A 24740-nucleotide genomic window follows, 5' to 3' on the forward strand; every position below is an offset into this window, starting at 1 on the left:
ACACGGGTTTGAGCCCTGGTCCGGGAAGATCCCACATGCCGCAGAGCAACTGGGCCCGTGAGCCACGCCCACTGAGCCTGCGCGTCTGGAGCCTGTGCTCCGCAACAAGACAGGCCGCGACAGTGAGAGGCCCGCGCACCGCAATGAAGAGTGGCCCCCGCTTGCCACAACTAGAGAAAGCCCTCGCACAGAAACGAAGACCCAACACAGCCATAAATAAATAAATAAATAAATAAAGCAAAACTGTCAAAAAAAAAAAAAAAAAAAGAAGCAGGGGGAAGGCACAAATGAATAATATTAGGAATGAATAAAGATATAATAACTCAGGTGCCACAGACATTAAAAAGATCAAATAACCTACACATATCCTCCCATATACTTTAAATCATCTCTGAACACCTAATACAATGTAAATGGTAGGTAAATAATTGTAAATATGATATAAATACTATGTAAATAGTTGTCAGCTTTAGGCAAATTCAAGTTTTGCTTTTTGGAGCTTTCTGTATTCTTTTTTTTCTTTTTCAAATATTTTCGATTTGAGATTGTTTGAATCCACGGATGCAGAACCCTCTGATACAGCAGGTCGACTGTACAACAGAAATGGTATACAGTGCAGTGGGGAAATAACGGACTTTCCAATAAATAGTATTGGCATTACTGTTTATCCACATGGAAGAAAGTAAAGTTGGATCTTTGCCTCAAAGCATACCTCAAAATCAGTACAGGTAGATTAAAGACCTAAATGTGAAATGCAAAATGAAAACTCTCAGAAGAACATTTAAAGAATATCTTTGTGCCCTTGGGAGTAGGGATAGATTTCTGTAACAAGATTCAAGAAGTACAAATTGTAAAACAAATGGCAGATAAATTTGACTAAACTTCTAGTTATCAAAAGACACTATTGAAAAAAAAGCCTAGCTACAAAGTGGGAGAAGATGTTTGCAACGTGTGAAAATAGATGCATATATGTCTTGAGTATATCATGAACTCCTACAAATCAAGAAAATAGTAAACCTGTAGACAAATGGGAAAAATTAAAAAAATGTATAAAAGATGAAGAAAATTCCATAAAATAAACATAAAAAGATGCTCAATCTTCTTAGTCAGGAAACTGCAAATTCAGCCTGCAATTATCTCGCCCATAAGATTGGCAAAACTTTTTTTAAAAATCCAAACAATATAAAATGTGAGATTTTAGAGTTTGAAACAGTTTTGAACACTTTTGATTCAGTTTGCAAATGTCTTGTAAAGTTAAAAAACTATATGTGCTGCAACCAAGCAGTTTCACTTCTGAAATTGCTTTAAGCTGAGGGCCTTTTGAAATTTAATAAGAAATTAATGCCGTATTTGAATGAGGTCCAAAATGATAACCCACTAATGCTGAACTCCAGGCTAGAATCAATTGTGTTTCATGAGGAGGAATCAGTATATTTTTATAAAACACTTTCATTTTGCTATGGTAAAAGTGGTTTTGAATTCATTTTTATTAATGTAATATTTTAGGCACTGACTTATTGAAAAAAACTGAAAGCAAGTGTACATTCCAAAATCTTATTTAATATTAAAAGTAGTTTTTTTTTTGTGGTACACGGGCCTCTCACTGTTGTGGCCTCTCCTGTTGCAGAGCACAGGCTCCAGATGCACAGGCTCAGCAGCCATGGCTCACGGGCCCAGCCACTCCGCAGCACGTGGGATCTCCCTGGACCAGGGCACAAACCCGTGTCCCCTGCATCGGCAGGCGGACTCTCAACCACTGCGCCACCAGGGAAGCCCCAAAAGTAGTTTTTTAAAGCTCTGTCATGACACCTGAATACAATTAGAACCTATATTAATTGACTCGATGACCAAAAAGATTGATGAACTGCAACCTTAAAAAAGTGCAAATGAGTTTTTCAGTAGTTGACTAAAGCCACCCCATGTCACATTAAGGGTCCCAACTAATAATTAAAACTAGCCACTTGAAGAAGAGCACAAAAACATTACACTAAAATACAACAGTTCTGCTGTCTTAAAGGAGGAAGACTAAGTGGCATCATCAGCATCTGAGGTCCCCACAGATGACCTACCTGCCCTGGAGGATTTGTTAAATAATGGGGCATGGTTTTAGGGAAGCTCTGGCAGTTTCAGAGAGTTGTGGAAAAGAAAATGTACCTCCACATATTCAACTTTAAACTTTCTTTCTGGTTTTCCACTTACCCATTTTCCATTTGTGTGTTTCTTTCCTCTTTACTGTCAGGAAGGGCCACCTTCAGAGGGCCAGTTCGATCCAGTATGATATCAGCCTGGTAGAGACAAGCAGTACCAGTGTCCACCACAGTGAGTAAATTCAAAATGAAGTGCTTATTTTAAAGCCCTAGATTAGATGGTGGTTGTTACGTGGGATTTGGATCTATCCAAAAAATGGTTGACCCAAAAATGTTTTCTGTGGGTTTTTCATGTGAAGATGAATTTCTTACTAGCTATATGACACAAGTCACCTTTTTATCCCAAAGAAAACCATGTTATCTCAATATGTGAAATTACGATATTAGCTATAATGTGTTACACAGATTACTGTAAGGGACTGATCTCTCCAGAAGTAATCTGAAGTGGGCTGGTACACAGGGAGGAGGAGGAGGAGGATTTTTACCTACAGTATAGGCAAATCTTTGGGAAGCTTGTAGGTCAGTTCATGTTTTAAAAGTATTGTGAGACTTTTGCTTCTGACCAAGATGGAGTAACAGGGCCTGGATTTACCTACTACTTGAAAAATTAAAAAATGGACATTATACATTAAGCAATGGTTTTCAAGACATTGGATGACAGGAAACAAAGGATCGTGATCCCTGAGAGATGGGAAACAGTTGAGATGAGCCAATGACTGCCTCAGATTATTGCCTTGAAGGAGTCTCCAGGCTGTGGCACAGGGGTTTGGGGGGACGGCCCAGGCTGAGCTTGGTTGATTCCCTGAATTGAGAAGATGAAGCTGAGAGTCCAGAAACATCAATGTGGCTATAGTTCACTGAATGGAGTACTGGAAAAGAGAGAGCTGCAAAGGGAGAGAATTTCAGAGATCTTCAGTTCAAGTATTCAGCTGAGTAATAATCAGCACATATATAGTAGGAAAATACTTGAGGTTAGGGTAAGAATTACCTGAAAGGATTAGAGGTACCCAGTACTCACACAAGGTTAGGAAAAGTGCCTGTTCCCAATAATAAGACTAAAAATCCTAATTATTCATTGGGTAATAGGTAGAGTACACAGAAGAGTGTTTCCCCAGTAGTGGGGAATAATTAGCCCTAGATTGAGCACTGCTCCAGTCCTGCCTAACAAACCTTAAAAGCAAGAACTGAAAGAATCAACTTGTTTCCAAATAACTGCATCCGAGATCAAAGCTCAATAATAATAATAAAAAAATCCAGTACCCAACAGGTAAAACTCACATATCTAACATCCAATCAAAAATTACAAACCTGTTAGTTTAACATATGAAAATCAGTCAATGTGATACACATTAATAGAATGAAAGATAAAAACCACATCATCACAGTAGATGCAGAAAAAGCATTTGACAAAGTTTGACATCCATTTATGATAAAAACTCTCAACAAAATAGGTATAAAAAGATACTTCCTCAACACGATAAAGGCCATTTATGAAAATCCCACAGCTAACATCATTATCAATGGGGAAAAACTGTAAGCTTTTTCTCTAAGATTCAGTATAAGGCAAGGATGCCCACTCTCACAAGTTCTATTCAACATAGTACTGGAAGTACTAGCAAGAGCAATCAGACAAAGAAAAGAAAAGAAGAAAAAGGAAAAAAATCCCGATATGAAAGGAAGAAGTTAAATTATCTCTGTTTGCAGATGACATGATCATATATGTAGAAAACCCTAAACACTGATTAATAAACTGTTAGAACAAATAAATGAATTAAGTAAAGTTGCAGGATACAAAAATCAGCATATAAAAATCAGTTGCATTTCTCTACACAGTGATCTATACAAAAAGGAAATCAAGAAAACAATCCTGTCTTCAATAGCGTCAAAATGAATAAAACACTTAGGAATAAATTTAACCAAGGAGGTGAAAGATCTGTACAATGAAAACCATACAATTCCAATAGCATTTTTCACAGAAATAGAAAAAACAATCTTAAAATTTGTATGAAACCACAAAAGACTGAGTAGCCAAAGCAATCTTGCAAAAGAGGAGAGTTGGAGGCAACATACTTCCTGGTTTCAAATTATATTACAAAGCTACAGTAATCAAGGCAGTATGGTACTGGCATAAAAAGAAACACATAGATAATGGGACAGAATTGAGGAAACCAGAAATGAATCCCATCATACACAGTCAATGAATTTTTGACAAGGGTGCCAAGAATACACAAAGGATAGTCTTCTCAATAAATGGTGTTGGGAGAATAGGATATCCACATAGAAAAGAATGAAATTGGACCACTATAGTGCATCATACACAAATATCAACTCAGAATGAATTAAATACTTACATGCAGGACCTGAACCATAAAACTCCTAGAAGGAAATATAGGAAAAAAGCTCCTTGGCATTTGCAATGATTTTTTGGATATGACACCAAAAGCTCAGGCAACAAAAGCAAAAATAAACAAGAGGGACTACATCAAACTAAAAATCTTCACACAGCAAAAGAAATAATCAAGAAAATGAGAATGCAACCTAAGGAATGGGAGAAAATATTTGCAAACATATATCAGAAAAGGGGTTAAAACCCAAAATAAATAAGGAACTCATACAACTCAATAGCAAAGAAACCAACCAACCCAATTTTAAAATGGGCCTCTCCAGCATGCTAAGCTCATTCTTTCTTTGAGTTCTCAGAGAAATGTATGTGGAATGCCTTTTTACCCCTATAATTCTAAATAAATGAAATATTAAAATAACTTTATAAAGCAGTCAAACGGGATTTTAAGTGTAGGACTTCTTATGAGTTAATCGCAAGTTTTATTTTTTTTAAACCTTAAGTTCAAGTAAGATTCCTCTCTCTTCTTACTGAGTGTCATAGGACCAATTACATCTTAATACATAAGCCCATGAAGGAGACAAAAAATTTCCCAGAGTTTCCAGAAATTAGTTTTTTCCTTTGCATATGTGACCAAAAAGGAGGAGAGGAGCAAAGGACCTGAATGGACATTTTTCCAAAGAAGATATGCAAATAGCTAACAAGTATATGAAAGGTATTCAGTATTATTAATCATCAGGGAAATGCAAATCAAAACCACAGTGAAATATTACCTCATGACTATTATCAAAAAATAAAAGATAAGTGTTGGCAAGGATGTTGGAAAAAAAGGAAATTTTGTACACTGTTGGTGGGAATGTAAATTGGTTAAGCCATTACAGAAAATGTTATGGAGCTTCCTCAAAAAATTAAAAATAGGACTACCATATAATCCAGCAATCCCTCTTCTGGGTATATACCCAAAGGAAATGAAATCAGTACCTCAAAGAGATAGCTGTGCTCCCATGTTTATTGCAGCATTATTTACAATAGCCAAGATATGAAAACAAGCTGTGTCCATCAATGGATGAATGGATAAAGAAATGGTGGTATATACAACGAAATATTACTCAGCCTTTAAAAAGGAGATCCTGCCATTTGCAACAACATGAATGGACCTGCAGGACAGTGTGCTAAGTGAAATAAGCCAGACAAAGAAAGAAAAATACTTCATGACCTCATTTATATGTTTTTTTTAATCTTTTTTTTTTTTTTTTTTGGCCACACCGCGTGGCATGCAGCATCTTAGTTCCCCGACCAAGGATTGGACCCGCGCCCCCTGCAGTGGAAGTGCAGAGTCCTAACCACTGGACCTCCAGGGAAGTCCCACATATGTTTTACCTACAAAAAGTTACACAGAAGCAGAGAGTAGAAGGGTGGTTATGGGGGTAAGGAAGTGGGAGAAGTGGGGAGACGCTGGTCAAAAGGTTGCAAAGTTGTGGCTATGTAGGGATGAATAAATGAAGAAATCTAAAGTACAACATGATGACTGTAGTTAATAATACTATATTGTATTCTGGGAATTTGTTAACATGTATATTTGTTACATGTATATGTAAAAAAGTAAAATTGAGTAGTGGAAATCACCCAAGCTACAGAAAAAAGAAGAAAAGATTTTTAAATCAGGATAGTTTGAGACCTCTGGGACAACATCAAGAGTACTAACATCCACATTATAGAGGTCTCAGAAATTGAGAAGAGAGAGAGAAAGGGGCAGAGAATTTATTTGAAGAAATAGTAGTTGAAAACTTCCCTAACCTAGGAAAGGAAACACATCCAGGTCCAGGAAGCACAGAGAGTCCCAAACAAGATGAACCCAAAGAGGTCCACACCAAGACACATTGTAATTAAAAATGGCAAAAAATTAAAGGTTAAGAGAGAATCTTAAAAGCAGTGAGGGAAAAACAACTAGTGATGTACAAAGGAACTCATAACACTGTCAGCTGACTTCTCAGCAGAAACTTTGCAGGTCAGAAGGGAACAGCACAGTATGTTCAGTGTGAGGAAAGGAAAAAACCTACAACCAAGAATACTCTACCCAGGAAGGAGAGATAAAGAGTTTTTCAGACAAGCCAAAGCTGAGAGTTCAGCACCAGTAAACTGGCTTTACAAGAAATGATAAAGGGACTTATATAAGCAGAAAAGAAGAAACCACAGCTAGAAATATAAAAATTACAAAAGGAAGAATCTATAAAAACAGACTCATAGATGCAGAGAACAAATGGGTGGTTGCCAGAAAGGAGGGATGGTGGACAAAATAGATGAAGGGGATTAAGAGGTACGAACCTCCAGTTATATAATAAATAAGTCATGGGGATGTAACATACGGCATAAAGAATATGATCAATAATATTATAATAACTTTGTATGGGACAGATGATTACTAGACTTATCATTATTTCATAATGTATGCAGATGTCAAATCATTATGTAGGACACCTGAAACTAACATAATATTGTACATCAACTATATTTCAATTTTAAAAAAAGAAAAGAAGAAATAAGTAGTATATCTACTGTGGAAAACAGTTTAGCAGTTTCTTAAAGAGTTAAACATAAATTTATCTTAATATCCAGCAACCCCATCCCTAGATAACAACCCACAATAAATGAAAACATATGTCTACACAAAGACTTGAATGTCCATAGTGGCAATATTCATAATAAACCCAAAGTGGAAATAATCTAAATATTCATCAACTAGATATGGTTTGTCCATAAAATGGAATACTATTCAGCCATAAAAAGGGACAAAGTATTGATACACGCTGTAACATGGATAAATCTCCATTATGCTAAGTGATACCAGCCACAAAAGACCACAAATTGCATGCTTGCACTTATATTAAGGTTAATGCTATAACATGGATGAACCTTGAAGATACTATGCAAGTGGTTGCCTAGGGTTGAGTTTGGAATGGGCAGTGACTGCAAAAAAATTAAACATAGAATCACTATATGATCCAGCAATTCCACTTCCAGGGTATATACATAAGAGAATCCAAGCCAGGAGCTCAAATAGTTATTTGTATACCACTGTTCATAGAAGCGTTATTCACAATAGCCAAAAGATGGAAACCACCCAAATGTCCATCAAGGAATGAACTGATTGGACAGCTGCATGTAAATCAATGAAGTTAGAACACACCCTCATACCATACACAAAAATAAACTCTAAATGGCTTAAAGACTTAAACATAGGACATGACATCATAAAACTCCTAGAAGAGAACATAGGCAAAACATTCTCTGGCATAAATTGTACCAAGGTTTTCTTAGGTCAGTCTCCCAAAGCAATAGAAATAAAAGCAGAAATAAACAAATGGGACCTAATCAAACTTATAAGCTTTTGCACAGCAAAGGAAACCATAAACAGAACAAAGAGACAACCCACGGAATGGGAGAAATATTTGCAAATGATGCAACCAACAAGGGCTTAATCTCCAAAATATACAAACAGCTCATACAACTCAACAAAAAACCAAACAGCCCAATCAAAAAATAGGCAGAAGAACTAAACAGACATTTCTCCAAAGAACACATACAGATGGCCAACAGGTACATGAAAAGGTGCTCAGCGTCTCTAATTATTAGAGAAATGCAAATCAAAACTGCAATGAGGTATCACCTCATACTGGTCAGACTGGCCATCGTTAAAAAGTCTACAAATAACAAATGGTGGAGAGGGTGTGGAGAAAAGCAAACCCTCCTACACTGTTGGTGGGAATGTAAACTGGTGCAGCCACTATGGAAAGCAGAGATTCCTCAAAAAGCTAAAAACAGAGTCGCCATATAATCCAGCAATCCCACTCCTGGGCATATATTCAGACAAAACTATAATTCGAAAAGATACATGCACCCCTATGTTCACAGCAGCACTATTCACAATAGCCAAGACATGGAAACAACCTAAATATCCACTGACAGATGAATGGGTAAAGAAGATGTGGTACATATATACAATTGAATACTACTCAGCCATGAAAAAAGAATGAAAGAATGCTGTTTGCAGCAACATGGATGGATCTAGAGATTATCATACTAAGCGAAGTAACTAGAAAGACAAATACCATGTGATATCACTTATATGAGGAATCTAAAATATAACGCAAATAAACTTATCTATGAAACAGAAACAGACTCAGAGACATAGAGAACAGAATTGTGGTTATCAGGGGGTGGGGGTGGGGGTGGGGGAGTGATGGAGTGGGAGTTTGGGGTTAGGAGATGCAACCTGTTATATATAGAATAGATAACAAGGTCCTACTGTATAGCAAAGGGAACTATATTCAATATCCTGTGATGAACCATAATGGAAAAGAATATTTTTAAAAAGGTTGTATATATATATGTATAATGGAATCACTTTGCTGTACAGCAGAAATTAACATAACATTGTAAATCAACTATACTTTAAAAAAGCATTTTTTAAAAAAGGAATGAATTGATAAACCCAAAGTGATACATAAATACAATGGAATATTATTTAGCCTTAAAAAGGAATCAAATTCTGATTCATGCTACAACATGGATGAACTTTTAAGACAGTATGCTAAGTGAAATAAGCCAAACACAAAAGATAAGTATTACATGATTTCACTTATTTGAAGTATCTAATCAAATTCATAGAGACAGAAAGTAAAATGGTTGTTACCAGGGGCTAAGAGTAGGAGAACGGGGAGTTATTTAATGACTACAGAGTTTCAGTGTGGGATTATGAAAAAGTTTTGGAGATGCATGGTGGTGATGATTGTACACAGTGTGGAACTGAACTGTACAGTTTAAAATGGTTAAAATGGGGCTTCCCTGGTGGCGCAGTGGTTGAGAGTCCGCCTGCCGATGCAGGGGACATGGGTTCGTGCCCTGGTCCAGGAAGATCCCACATGCAGCGAAGCAGCTAGGCCCGTGAGCCATGGCCGCTCCGCAACGGGAGAGGCCACAACAGTGAGGGGCCCGCGTAACACACACACACACACACAAAAAAGGTTAAAATGGTAAATCTTATTATGTATATTTCACAATAAAAAGCCAGAAAGAGATGCTGTTATTAAATGATACTGTCAGATGATTCATTTTAATATGCTCAAAATTAACTTTTGAGTTATCAAGAGATTGAGATGTGTTCTTCTACTTTGTAATTGAGTGAAATCATGTATTTTAATGGTTTGGTGAGTTTGTTGATTTTTGCTAAATTTGTAATGATATTGTCTGGAACTACATTCATTTGTAAAATGCCTGATGGTAAAGTAACCAGTGAAGAAATTCTCAGAGAACTGAAAATTTATTATTGAGCATGGTTTTAACTGGGAAGATTAACACAAATAAGGCTAAGTCTGACAAGAAAAAATGTAGGAATGGTTGACTGCCAGTAATGCTTGAATGCACAAGGATCCGTGTTTGTAATTCGCCAATAACATCTCTCTTCAAAAGGTTTGCCTCTTAATTTTTTTTTCAGAACGTTCAATGGGATGGTAAAAACTCAATTATTTTTTAGGAAATGTATACACATAAAAAACAAGTCGACTTCTTCCTGTTTATAAAGACATGTTTGTAATAAAATAGAAGCTACCTTGGAGCCTTTCCACACAGAGGTACTCTGGTTTCATTGAGAAAAGAGTTTTGGAACTCAAGTATTAAATTGCTGCTTTCTTTTAATGGAGGCAAAAAATGTCACAACAAAGGGTAAAAACCTAGATAAGGTATTGGGCATAGCTCACAAAGTTAGCTGACTGACCACTTATTTTTTCAAGGTCAAACAGTCTATCAGTAACTGCAAGGCCATTACTTTAAGAAAAGCAAAAAGAAATGCCTTTTACCACATGTGACAAGATGTCATGAAAATAAAGTTGATCATGGGGACTGGGAATTGCTTAATGCTATTAGCTCCTATTTGTTATGAAAATCACGGCATGATGGTACATTCTATTTTAAATTTTATTAATGACCTGCTTTCACCAGGAAACTCCTCTTGCCACCACACCATAAAGCTTTATTCATTTCATCACTCCCTTCTGATAGGTTTGTTCGTGTCACCCCATGTGCCTCTGGAATATAAACCTCCCTAGGCAATCTTTTCAATTCGTTCATTAAGTAGACCTACAGCCTAAAGTCCTAGCATACATTTAGATTGTGATTATGTATCCCTATTGCAATAATGCACTAGTTCTGACAGTACAGCTCTTCAAATGAAAAGAAAGCAGTGTAATATGTAATCGTGAACATCAGGTGTCTGTAGGTGGCAGGCACTGTGGTTGATATTTCATATCGGAGAAGGAGAACTCTTTTAAGTCCTAACACCCATTGTGAGGCAGGTGGTATTATTCTCACTGTACAAAAGAGAAAACTGAGGCTTAGAGAGGTTAAGATCAAGATCACACATCAGGTGGTAGAACAAGGATTTAAACCCCAAGTCCAAGTTTTTTGTACTGCACTTATGCTTCCACAGATATGGGTTACAGACTTAGGGCTCATCGGCTATGGAGGGAATTGTCCCTACATTAAATAGTCCTAGCTAGCCACAGGGTTTTTTGTTTTGGTTTGTTTTGTTTTTGCTACTTTCTTCTGTTTTCTTGCCATCAGTTATTAATTTTTATTGCCATTAGAATGACTCACTCTAGCAATCTTTTCCCCTTACTCTCTTTATCATTTGTAATATCTTTAAAAAAATTCACCAGGCTTGTTAGAACTTCAGGTAACAGAAAACAGGCAGTGAGGAAAGGCAGGGACACTTTCTTCTGTGAGATCTGAATGGAGGTGCTGACACAACTCTTCTGTGTTCTGAGGAGCGTTGTGTGGCTTATTTGGGTGTTCTAGGCTAGTTCACCTCAACTCTTCATATCACAAACAGAAGGGGTGGATGTGTATGTGTGAATAAAATAAAGATGTGTTGGAAGGTGTGCATATAAAGAAAAATTGAGATGGAGAAAACATCTTAATTCTTATTTTCTATAGGTCATGGAGAACATTGAAGAAATATCACAGTGAACCCAAATCACTGCTTTTTTGTTACAAAGGCAGAAAATGAAACACCAAAAGGTAAAAGAAATTAGACATTAATCCTTCTTTGTTCTCTAAAGACTGAAAGTTATCATACCCTGAAACACAGTCTGTCCTATTGCAAGGTATGTGTGTTTCTGTCACGTGTATTATTAGCTCATTTGCAGTAGGTAAATAGGGGAGTAATATCAATCCTATGTGAAAGTTGCATTGGTCAAACATGATTTTTCCCAGTAAGCTAATGTGTTGAAGCATCCATCGGCAAACTTTCTCACAGCTAATGAGAAACTTTCAGCAATATACGAAGACCCTAAGAGAAAAGATGAAAATCCTAATTAAGGGCAAGGAGTGGCTTTAGTGGCTTTCACTGTGTTAAGCTGTCTGGGGAAGTTACAAGTACAGGTAAGGCATGAAGACATTTCACCCGGTGATTAGAAAAAAAGCATTGATTGATGAAGGTGAAACCACACAACTTGTCTCAGGACTTAATGACTCACAAGTTCTTATGTCTTGGTACAGAAGGAATTCGGTGAGGGACAAAGTGGGAGGTAAGAAGTGGATTTATTAGTATAGGATGCTTGTGAAGGATACAAGTGGGCAGGCAAGAGAGCTCTGCCCCAAGAACTAAGTGGGCTACGTTTTTATAATCAAAGGAAAAGTGGGAAGTGGGAGAAGACCACCTTCTTCCACATTCTTTGAGTAGACATCACGCTTACATCACTAGCTCCTCCTTTGGGTGGGGCAGGAGTTTTTGACGCTATTTGGTCAAACGGGGACTGTCACGGTGCTATTCAAATCAGCAGAAGGGTGGTAACATAGACTAAAATATGTTAAATCATCTCAGGTTTCAGTATGAGGGTCTTCTACTTTGGAATGCCACCTTTCCCCTGTATTCCTGTCCTTGGTACATGCTCAGGTGCATGTCCTAAGGATCATTATCTTGCTGACCTTGACCAGCAGGCTGCAGGCCTTGTTTTTTCACTTAATGGCCTGGGGCATATCTCATGCTTTTATTGCATGGTTTCATTGTTAAGCAGACCTGTTTTGTTTCACAGTGTTCTGATTGCTTTCTTGAGTGTTCATTAGCTTACAATGGTCTCCCAAAGTTCCCTTTGTGTCTATAATCCCCTAGTGGGACTTCTAAAACTACCTGTGTTAACTATCCTGCTCTATCCCTATCATTGGCAGCTACCTTTAGATCATATTTTTAATATTGATGAAAATCGTTTCTCTCTGAGAAGCAATCGATTTCAAGGATCTATATCTGAAAGAAACACAAGCCCAAAAGCTTAAGTATACAGAAGATGGACTAATTCTCAGTGGATACTAGTGGAAATTTAGGATTCTAGTTTTTGTTACTGCTCAGGTTACAAAATTCCAAACTTATTTTCCCCATAAGGCTTTTAATTTTAGGGCGTGATTTTGCAGAATGTGAGGTTTTCATCTTATTAGGAGCAAAATAAAGAATTCATTAGGCCAGAACAGTTTCTTCAGTTTTTCCAACTGTGTAGTTACCCTGAAATATAATAGAAAAAAACCAATGGCAACTTTCAGGACATATGAAGAGTTGTGGAGTAGCTTGGAGCAGTGGGAGTTCTGAACACCAAAGGTCTAGGGCTAGTAAATAGCCGAGGCAGAGGAGCAAGCTCTGGCCAAATGAACAGCCCTGTGAATAACTTCCCCCTCAAGCCAGTTCTCCATATCCTTGCCAACACTTGTTTTCGTTTAATAGCCATCCTAATAGGTGTGAAGTGGTATCTCATTGTGGTTTTGATTTGCATTTCCCTAATTAGTGATGTTTAGCATCTTTTCATGTGCTTATTGGTCATCTGTGTATATTCTTTGGATACCTGCCTATTCAAGTCCTTTGCTTATTTTGAACTAGGTTGTCTCTTGTTGCTGCTGTTGCATTTTAGGAGTTCTTCAGATATTCTGGTTATTAATCCCTCAGTCGGTACACACTGACTTTTCCCAACAGTCTAGCCCAGTGTGAGCACTGTGAATTGAATCTGTCACTAGTGCCACTGATTCATTCATTCACTCATTCATTTACCCATCATTCACTTACAACTAATACATATGAGCTTGAGGCACTAGAGTATACAAAATGAAAAACCCTCATAGAATTTTTTAACAGACTATTTTTTAAAAAGTTATAGATTTATAGAATGATTGAGAAGACACTGCAGAGAGTTCCCATATACTTCCCTCTCCCACAGTTTTCCCTACTATTAAACATCTATGTAAAATGTACTAGTGTGCTACATTTGCTAATATAAATGAAACAATTATAAATTAAATGAAACGTTAACAAAAGTCTATAGTTTACATTAAGGCTCCTCTTTTTGTTATAGTTATATGGATTTTGACAAATGCATCATTTTATGTGTCCACCACTACAGTATCATGTTGAATAACTTCACCACCCTAAAAATCTCCATATACTCAGCCTTCCCAACCTCACAGTGATAACCACTAATCCCTTTACTAGCTCTATAGTTTTCCAGAATGTCATATAGTTGGAGTCATACAGCATGTAACCTTTTCAGACTGTCTTCTTTCACTTAGCCATATACAAATTAAACTTCCTGTCTTGTGGCTTGATAACCTTTTTTTTAAAAAAATAGCTAGGTTATATGACTTTTTTTGGTGGTTTAAAAAAGTTTTTATGGTAGAAAAACATACATAAGATGTACCATTTTTATGTATACAATTCAGTGGCATTAAGTATATTCACACTGGTGCAACCATTACCACCATCCATCTCCAGAACTTTCTCATCATCCCATACTGAACACTGTACCCATTAAACAATAACTCCCCACTTTAAGTATTTGAATATTCTCAATACTTCATGTAAGTAGAATCATGTATTTGTCCTTTTGTGTGTGGCTTATTTCACTTACCATGTCTGCAGGGTTCATCAGCACTATAGTATGTATCCAAATTTCTTTCCTTTATATGACTGAATAATATTCCAATGTATCTACCACATTTTGCTTATTCATTCATCAATCAATGAACATGAGTCATTTCACCTTTTGGCTATTGAGATGCTTCCATGAACATACATGTGCAAGTATCTGTTCAAGCCCGTTTTCTGTTCTTTTGTATAAATACCCAGAAGTGGAATTGCTGAATCAAATGCTAATTCTGTATTTAATTTTTTGAGGAACTGCCATACTGTTTTCTACAGCAGCTATACCACTTTATATTCCCAGCAGCAATGAACAAAAGTTCCAGCTTCTCCACATCCTTGTCAATGCTTTTTTTTTTCCCCCAATAGCAGCCACCCTAATGGGTAAGAAGTGGTATTTCATCATGGTTTTGATTTGCATTTCCCAAATGGTTAGTGATGTTGAGCATTTTTTCACGTGTTTATTGGCCATACTGTATCTTCTTTGGATACCTGTCTGTTCAAGTCCTTTGCCCAGTTTTGATTTGGGTTGTCTTTTGTTGCTGTTGTTGCATTTTAGGAGTTTTTTATATATTAATGGATATTAATCCCTCATCAGATATGTGATTTGCAAATATTTTCTCCCATTCTGTGGATTGCTTTTTTCACTCCATTGATAGTGTCCTTTGATACGTGTTTAATTTTTGATGAAGCCTAGTTTGTCTGTTTTTTTCTTCTGATGCCTGTGACTTTGGTGTCATATCCAAGAAATCACTGCCAAATCCAATGTCCTGAAACTTTTCCCCTGTTTTCTTCTAAGAGTGCAGTTTTAAGTCTTAGGTTTAGGTCTTTGATCCATTTGAATTAATTTTTCTATATGGTGTTAGATAAAAATCCAGCTTCATTCTTTTGCATGTGGATATCCTATTTTCCCACCACCATTTGTTGGAAACACTGTCCTTTCCCATTAAATGGTTTTGGTGCACTTCCCCCAAATCATTTGACCTTATATGTGAGGATTTCTGGATTCTTTATTCTATTCCACTAGTCTATATGTCTGTTTTTATTCAGTACCACAGTTTTGATTATTGTAGCTTTGCAGTAAAATTTGAAATCAGGAAGTGTGAGCCTTCCATCTTTAATCTTTTTCAAGATTGTTTTGGCTATTTGGGGATCCTAGATATTCTTATTTTTCTATTTCTGTAAAAAATGTCATTGAGATTTTGAAGTGGATTACATTGAATCTGTAGATCACCTGACATCATACCAGTATTAAGTCTTCCAATCTATGAACATGGGGTGTCTTTCCATTTATGTGTCATCTTTAACATCATTCAGCAATGTTTTGTGGTTTTCAGTGTACAAGTCTTTCACCTTCATTAAGTTAATTCCTATGTAGATTATTGTTTTTGATGCCATTGTAAAGGGAGTTGTTCTAATTTCTGTTTTGGGTTGTTCATGTTAGTGTACAGAAGGCAACTGATTTTGTGTGTTGATTCTGTATGCTTCAACTTTGCTGATTTGTTTCTAACAGATTTGGGGGTGCAGGGATCATTAGTGTTTTCTACATATAGGATCATGTATTCTGCAGAGATAATTTTACTTCTTTTCTAATTTCAATCTTTTTCTTGACTAATTACTCTGCCTCGAACTTCCAACACTGTGTTGAATAGCAGTAGTAAAAGCTGCATCCTTACCTTGTTCCTGATGTTAGGAAATGCTTTCAGTCCTTCTCCATTGAGTATGATGTTAGCTGTAAGATTTTCATATCTGGTCTTTATTATATTGAGGTAGCTTCCTTCAATTCCTAGGGGGGTGGTGGGGTTTTTTTAATCAAAAAAATTTTGTCAAATTCTTTTTCAGCATCAACTGATGGGATCCATGTGTGACCCTCATTCTGCTAATGCAGTGTATTGTATTTGATTGGATTTTCATGTTGAACCATTCTTGCATTGCAGCAATAAATCCACTTGTTCAAAATGTATAAAACTTTTAATGTGCTCTTGAATTCAGTTTGCTAATACTTTAAGATGTTTGCATCAATATTCAACAGGGGTATTGGTCTTTAACTTTCTTTTCTTGTGTTGTCATTGTCTGGCTTTGGTATCAGGGCAATACTGGCCTTATACAATGGATTAGGAAGTGTTCCCGCCTATTGAATTTTTTTGAAAAGTTTGAGGACTGGAGTTATTTCTTCTTTAAATGTTTGGTTGAATTGAGTAAAGCCAGAGGTTTCAGGATTTTCCTTTGTTGGGAGGTTTTTGACCACTGATTCAATCTCCCTTCTAGCTATAGGTCTATGTAGATTTTTAATTTCTTCATCAATCAGTCTTAGTATGGTTGTGCTTTTGTTTTTAGAAATATATCCATTTCACCTAGGTTATTCAACTTGTTTAAAACTGCTCATAGTACTCTTATGATCCTTTTTATTTCTGTAGACTCATTAGTAATAACCCTACTCTTATTTCTGTTTTTAGAAGTTGAGTCTTCTCTTTTGTTATTGATCTAGCTAAAGGTTTGTCCACTTTGTTAACCTTTTCAAAGAACTAGCTTTTAGTTCCAAATTTTCTGTTGATTTTCTTTTCAGTATTTTGCTTATCTTAGTTCTAATCTTCCTTCTACTAGCTTTGGATTTAGTCTATTCTTTTTCTAGTTCCTTAAGTTATAAAGTTAGAATGTTGATTTCAGATTTTTTTTTTAATGTAAGCATTTACAGCTAGAATTTTCTGTCTTATGGGGTGCAATGAAAGCAGTGCTGATTTTTTTTTTTTAAAGACTAAGTAATCTTTTTTTTTTTTTAAAGAAGATGTTGGGGGTAGGAGTTTATTAATTAATTTATTTTTGCTGTATTGGGTCTTCGTTTCTGTGCGAGGGCTCTCTCTAGTTGTGGCAAGCGGGGGCCACTCTTCATTGCCATGCGTGGGCCTCTCATTATCGCGGCCTCTCTTGTTGCGGAGCACAGGCTCCAGACGTGCAGGCTCAGTAATTGTGGCTCACGGGCCTAGTTGCTCCGTGGCATGTGGGATCCTTCCAGACCAGGGCTCAAACCCGTGTCCCCTGCATTAGCAGGCAGACTCTCAACCACTGCGCCACCAGGGAAGCCCCTGGTATGTTGTGTTTTGCTTAATGTATTTTGAGGATGTTATTAGATGTGTAAATGTTATATAACTGTTATATTGTATATTATACAATTATATATAACTGTTATATATAACTGTTATATATAACTGTTATTAGATGTGTAAATGTTATATAACGGTTATATTATGTAACTGTTACATTGTTGTATAAAACCTTTTAACATATAATGTACTTTTCTGTCTCTTTAAATCCAAAAAGGTTTTAAGTCTATTTGTCTCATAATAATATACTGTTCCCTTTTGGTTACTATTTGCATGGAATATTTTTGCTCCTTATTTTCTGTGTTAGTGTCTTCTTTTGTGCTTTGTTTTATAGTGAAACATTTAAATTCTTTTTTCCTTTTGTGTGTATTCTATAGCTATTTCTTTGTGGTTACCATGGGGATTCCATTTAACATCATGAAGTAATGACACTAATTTGAATTTACAGCAGCTTAACTTCAATAGTGCATAAAAACTTTGCTCTTATATAACTTCGCCCTCACTCCCTTTCAACTATTACTGTCACAAGATTACATCTTTAAGCATTGTGTCTAAAAACATAAACCAACTAAAAACGTAAACCAATAACTGTATTTTTATATGTTCCTAAATTGTGTGGAAAACAAAGAGAGTTACAAATCAAAGTTATAATACTAGCTTCTATATATACCTAGCTTCATGTATACCTTTACTGGAGAGCTTTACTTCTTCATATGGTTTCCTGTTCCTATCCTTTGTCCTTTCATTTCAACTTGAAGAATATCCTTTAGCTTTCTTGCAGGGCAGGTCCAGTTGTATCAGTGTCCGGTAATGTTTTAATTTCTCCCTCATTTCTGAAGGACAGTTTTGCCAGATAGAAGATTTTAGGTTGACAGTTTTTTCAAGAAATCTGATAATCTTATTGAAGATCCCTTTTATGTGATGTTTCTTCATTCTTGCGGCTTTCATGATTCTTTCTCTTTGTATAGCTTAATTATACAGATTTTCCTTCACTTACAATGGGGTTGTATCTTGATAAACCCATGGTAAGTTGAAAATATAAGTTGAAAATGCATTTTATATACCTAACCTACTGAACATCATAGCAAGCCTATCCTATCTTAAATGTGCTGTGAACAATTACGTTAGCCTGTAGCTGGTCAAAATCATCTAATACAAAGCCTATTTTGAAGTGATGTAATTTCCTGAATACTGTACTGAAAAACAGAATAGTTGTACGTGTATTAGATGTTTACTCATGATCATGCGGCTGACTGGGAGCTGCAGCTCTCTGCCACTGCTAGGCATCATAAGTGCATATCTTACTGCATACTGCTAGCCTGGGAAAAGATCAAAATTCAAAATTTAAAGTAAGTATGGTTTCTACTGAATGCATATCATCTTTACACCATTGTAAAGTTGAAAAAATCCTAAGTCAAATTGTCCTAGGTCAAGGACCGTCTATAATGTATCTTGGTGTCTCTTTTGACTTTACCCTATTAGGAGTTTGTTGAGCCTCCTGATATGTACATCCACGTCTTGCATCAAATTTGGCAAGCTTTTTTGTCATTATTTCCTCAAATAAACTTTATGTAGCTTTCTCTTTTCCTTCTGGGACTCCTGTAATGTTTCTTCTTCCATTTGATGGTATCTTACAAATCCCTTAGATTGTTTACTTTGTCTTCTTAGACACAATTACTTCAACTGTCCTGTCTTCAACTTGCTGATGAGTTCTTTTGCTTGCTCAAATCTGCTGTTCAACCCCTCCAGTGAAAATTTTGTTATTGTAACTTTCTGCTCCAAAATTTCTTTGGTTCCTTTTTATAATTTCTCTCCACTGGTATTCTCATTTTATTCATCACTTTCTTGATTTCCTTTAGTTCTTTGAGCATATTTAAAGGTCTTTTTCTAGTAAGGTCAATGTGTGGGCCAGGCCAGTTTCTGTTCCATTGAATAGGCCTCATTTCCCTGTTTCTCTGTATGCCTTACAGGTTTTTTGTTGTTGAAAATTGGGCATTTCACTATTACAGTACTGTAATTCTGGATATAACATTCTCTTCTATTCCCAGTGTTTACCAGTTGTTGCTGACTGCTGAATGCTGTTGTTCATTTGTTTTTGAGACTTTTCCAAGCTACTTTTACAAAGACTATCCCTTGTGTGTGATCACTGAAGCCTCTGTTCCTATTATCTCATGTTCAGTTGTTTTTAGAGATTTCCTTGAATGCCAGTTCTCCTTTTTGCATTTCACCTGTGTGCTAAGGCACTCCTGCAGCTCTTAGCTAGGCCTGCTTCTATCCTAGGGATCAGACCAAGATGAAAACCTAAGGCTCTCTTAAATCTTTTCTGAGCATGTTTTGCCTGTGCATTCATTTGGCATTCTATATCTTCCCCTGGGTACAACTGCTTTTGAATGCCCAGTTTCTCAAAAATCTCACCCCAGCTTCTCCTCTAGGCCTTACACAGCCTGTTTTATGTCTTCACCCATATCCAGGTGCCTGTGATTCTGCAGTCATTTTGCAGCTTTCACAAGCAGTGCCTACTCTTTCTTGCCTGATTTCCAAGTTATGCAAAACAGTGATGAGCACTTTGAGTCAGTCCTACTAATCCCTCCCACAGATTAGAAAAGACAAACAGTGATTTGCAAATAAAGTCTATTCTTCCTCTTCTGGTTTGAGGGAGGGAACTGGAAACCAGGCTTCTGTCATTTTAAGAATAAGAGCACCACTGCATGGGAGGCAAGGGTGAGTAAAAAATCACAAAACTTTCCTACCATTTTGAGGATGGGTTTTCTTCACTGGGCACTGTGTTAGTTGCTGTAAACCTTTGTTTTCCAGAGCACCAACAAATTTGGTTCACACAGTTGCTGCTTTTTTCCTTTCCTCCTCAATGTTTCTGTGGAGGAACAAAAGCTCGGAGTGCTGTAGTTCACAATTTTGCTAGTGTCACTCAGGTCAATTCTGTTTATTCCTATCTGTAATTCTAGTATCCTGACTAGGCCTTGAACAGAGTTATGTTTTAGATACATGTATGATGACTGAATTTTTGTTAGATGTGGAGGTACTGTGTAAATGTTAAGAAAATGGTCTCAATTATCTTCACTGATTTACATTTAAAATTAATGAATATATGTATTTTTTCCAATTTCTTGTAATTATCAATCTTGCCTTTTTTACTGGCTGTGATGTCTCTAGAGAAGAGTAACTTTTACAAAAAGTATGAAATGAAATGCTCCATACACTCTTAGTACCAAGACATTAAATGAAGTTTATTGGCCTCTGCCAATGTTTCCTACTTTAGAGTAGCATATATTCTTCTACTCTGTCCCCAGCATGGCATAAGGCAGAAATGAAACAAAAATAACATGTCTTGTAAATATTTGACTATTTTTCTCTACACAGGCTAATGTTAAAAGAAACTTTCTGGTAACATTCATTTACATAGCACAGGTATTAGTTTTGTTTATTTAACAAGGATGTTATTACTAATACTATGTTTTGTTATTTTAGGATTTTCATTAAGCAGACTCATTCCCTTTCTACAAATGAAAACCAAGTCAGTCATCTAAAAATCTCAATTTCAAATCAAGAGGATTTAGTCTTCTGTTTTCATTAAAATGGAACTTATGGTGGTGCTCAAATGGGTTAGACTGGGCACAAAATGACGGAAGTAGATTTTTTTCTCAAAAATTTCTGCAGAATGCCTAGGAAATTCTCAGATTTGTAAAAGTTTATTTTACATTCTTTGCATGTTCGTTGTGTTAAATTTGTAATATAAATTAGTGGCAAAACTTGCTGTTTGGCTTCTCTTACTAGGTTGAAAAGTTGTTTTATTTACCAATGATGCAGGTTTAAGCAAAGTTGAGAATTAATTACAGAAGTGAACTGGCCTTCTGGACCCCCTTCATTACTCTAGGTCACAGACTATTAATTATAACAATGTGTAGGGTGTCTGTTTTGAGATCTTAATTCCAAGCTTCCTTATTCTTTCCTTTATTGCTACATGGCTTTTCAAGGAGTTTATTCCTTTGAAGCAGCCTTTAACAAGGCAAATTGTAGCTGCAGAAAGATTCTGCTTTGAAAGCACATTAAGGAAATCAGTATTTTTTAAACACCTTGATTAAACTATCCTATCCTTGTCACTTGATAGAAGTCAGCTCAGTATTGTAAAGAAAACAGTAAGGGTACATCTTCTCTTTTTGTGCTCATGTCAATTTTTGCATGTGAACATTTTTCCAGTTTCACAAATGACTACAACAGTTGCCATTTCTAGGAATTCAGTATGTTTTTAGCTGAAACAGTAACTTTTTCTTTAATGCTTGCTTTTAAGACAAGCCTTTCAAAACCATAATAAATTGTTTTAACTTTGGTTAAATTATCATCCCCCCCACTTCCAAAGAAATGTCAAAGCCTCTGAGAGGCAGGGCCAGTAACTTTTGTTTTCATCAGTACTACTCCTTCAATTGGTTCAACTTCTTCCCTTTCTATTTTGCACCAGGGTTACAATCTTGTGGCCAAATGAATTTATTGTTCCTAACAAGCTCCAAAGTCTCAGCTATAAAAAGGAGCCATATATTAACCTCGAATATTGTATGAAATGACCTTGCAGCAGCCTCTCCTTTGAGAAGTAATAAAACATTTTATGTATTAATTTGAAAAAAATAAAACAGTTCATTCAATCAGGTGCATTTTGTTCATATTTCCATTTTCAAAATCTTTTTTTCCTCTACTGTTCAGTCAACTCTGGTTAATATCAAGGACAAAGAAAATTTACAAAGTATTTTCCTTATATGCTATGTAAGCATAAACAAGGACTTGAATTTTGAGATATTGTCTACTTGATAATGGGTACCAATGTCAAATAACAGAAGAGTTAATAAATAAAAACAGCTAAATATTAATATTCACAGATTAAAAGTTCTATGGCAATCAAACTTTTCTTTGGACTTTCTTCAGGAACTAAGATTGAATATAACCATAAATTAAAGAAACTTTTAAGTATTTTTATCATTCATATAAATAAACAGCAAGAAAAAATGTTTTGAAGTAAAAATTGGTTTACAAAAAGTGATTAAAAATAGAAAAGCAGGAATGTTAATATATTCGATTTCACTTACCTTGCAAGTTTTCTTCTATCCCGTTAGAACCACTGACTATTACAAAAGTGCCATATATTATATCATACTGTATTAGAATATGCTAATACAGATATCCTGTAACAAAGACCTGGAAAAAAACAAGTGCCTTAGGCAAGAATGATGTTAATTTCTGTCTTGTAAAACACTCTGGAGATAGGCAGTCCAAATCAGTAATGGTAGCACTTCAACAAAACGGTATGGAAACCTAGGATCGTTCTGTGTGGTTCTCTTCCACAATAGAGCATTACCTCTTCTGTAGAGTCTAAGATGGCTCACAGTCATATCCACTTTTAAGCAAAAGGATCGAAAAAAGGCAAAAAAAAAAAAAAAAGTCACACTGTTTTAAAGGACACATTATCATTTCCCTCACATTTCACCAGCCAGAACAGTCATACTTGCAAGGGACACAAGGATGTAGTCTTTATTCTGGTGTGCATGTGCCTAGCTCAAAATCAAAGGTTTTATGACTATGTGAAAAGGAAAGAATGGATACTGGGGGGAAACTGGTGTTCTCTACACAGATTTCATTTTGATATTTACATAATGAGAAATTTAAACCTGAAAAACATTTTACTGGAAATATGCCAGGATTTGCTAGCTAACAAATACCATTATTCTGGGTTTTCTTTTCTAAAGGATTCCTTCATTCACTCACTAAAAGCAATGAAGTACACAGCTGAGTTTCCAAGGTACGTTTTATTGGTATAAAACCAAAATAAGGTGATGTAATTGTCTCATCTGCCAATTAGTTACACAGAAGTAGGTGAAAAAAAGAATTTTCTGTTGCAATTTCTTTATTGAGGGAAAAGGAAAATTTTTTTCCTTATAAGGTAATAAAATACTGATTAGTCTTGGCAATTTATTTGACTAAGCAACTTTAGAGTACTAAAAAATAGTTCTTTAACATTTATCAAATAAGTAAAAAGTCAGTAATTTGTTACAGCTTCTGAAAAAAATGGTAAAATTGTAAAGCAGAGAAAAATTTCCCAAGCCATCTATGTATTTTTCTCCTTTATTAAGGGAGAAAAATATCTTCATGATTCTGCTGAAAGATCATCTAACATTGCAGAGGTAGTCATGGAATGTCTTAAATCTCCTTTCTGTTGATGACTCCTTTTTTAGTCTTCCTATGCAGAAGACTATTTAAAGTCCTATCACACAGCAGCTACATAATCTGGTAGGTACAGTATAGCCATAATTGGTTCACTTGTGCCTGATGCAAAAGCTCTCAACTCTCAGTCTTGCATGACATTATTTACAAACTTGTTCTTCATCTAATACATTAAAAACTATCAAATAATCTTTAGAGTGTCAAAGCTACAAAGCAGATATATATAAAGTTTTTTATTTGTAATATACATATCCCAAGTTTCCATTTTCTGGAAAAGGCAGGGCCTGAAAGTTATACATTGTGAAAGCCACTTTACAGGTGGCACTTTATTTAGATGACCCAAGATGAATTAGTGCCATTATTGTTGTATAGCTGTGAAATAGATCATCATCCTTTACCTCATTACATTTCTTCAGTATAAAGTTTCCAGTGACTATGCGATCACATCCAATTTCTCCATGTCCGAAGAAGCCAAATAAAGGAACACTAGGAAAAAACTTTCTAAATACATGAGCCTCCACATTCTCCTTGGCTCCATAATACTGAAAGCCCCTGCCAACACACGCAAACATGAAGCCAATGGTATTCTGCTCTGGAATGTTGGCTGCTTTGAGGCGCTGCATCGCAGCCTCAGCAGTCTTCTCGTCATTGACATCCTCGTTGAGAAGCACTGTGGCACTCTGGATACGGTGTCCGCTAAATGATAGTCCAACCACACCGGTGGCATTAATATCCAGAGGGTTCCTAGAAAATTAAATTAGAAAAGTGGCAATATATCATGAAACACCATTCAAATTTACAGTATAAAAGAAAAATCCTCCCGATTCACTGGTTGGGAAGTGCTGCCTTAGTCTACAGTTAGTCTGAGGCTCTCTCTCCCTGATCAGAGGACTGTAATAAGGGTTAAAAATTAAACTACTGAAATTAATATATTAAAAGAATGCAGAAGACAGATCTACGGAGAACAAAGCAAC

General features: G+C 36.1%; 2 protein-coding genes across 2 annotated transcripts in view; one reads left to right on the forward strand and one right to left on the reverse strand.

Annotated features, from left to right (window-relative positions):
- Positions 1–2327, forward strand: part of NRG4 (neuregulin 4) — a gene marked incomplete at both ends in the record, with an annotated part of 55385 nt that extends 53058 nt beyond the window's left edge. Inside the window, one exon of the mRNA XM_079699092.1 lies at positions 2240–2327. Coding sequence (XP_079555218.1) covers positions 2240–2327 — 88 coding nt within the window. The remainder of the gene's footprint in view (positions 1–2239) is intronic.
- Positions 2328–23889: 21562 nt separating this feature from the next.
- The window catches only part of FBXO22 (F-box protein 22), a gene marked incomplete at its 5' end in the record, with an annotated part of 29124 nt that continues 28273 nt past the window's right edge, over positions 23890–24740 (reverse strand). The window contains one exon of the mRNA XM_079700247.1: positions 23890–24510. Coding sequence (XP_079556373.1) covers positions 24093–24510 — 418 coding nt within the window. The 3' untranslated portion in view covers positions 23890–24092. The remainder of the gene's footprint in view (positions 24511–24740) is intronic.

Source organism: Hyperoodon ampullatus, assembly GCF_949752795.1.
Source record: "Hyperoodon ampullatus genome assembly, chromosome: 3".
Taxonomy (NCBI): Eukaryota; Metazoa; Chordata; class Mammalia; order Artiodactyla; family Ziphiidae; genus Hyperoodon; species Hyperoodon ampullatus.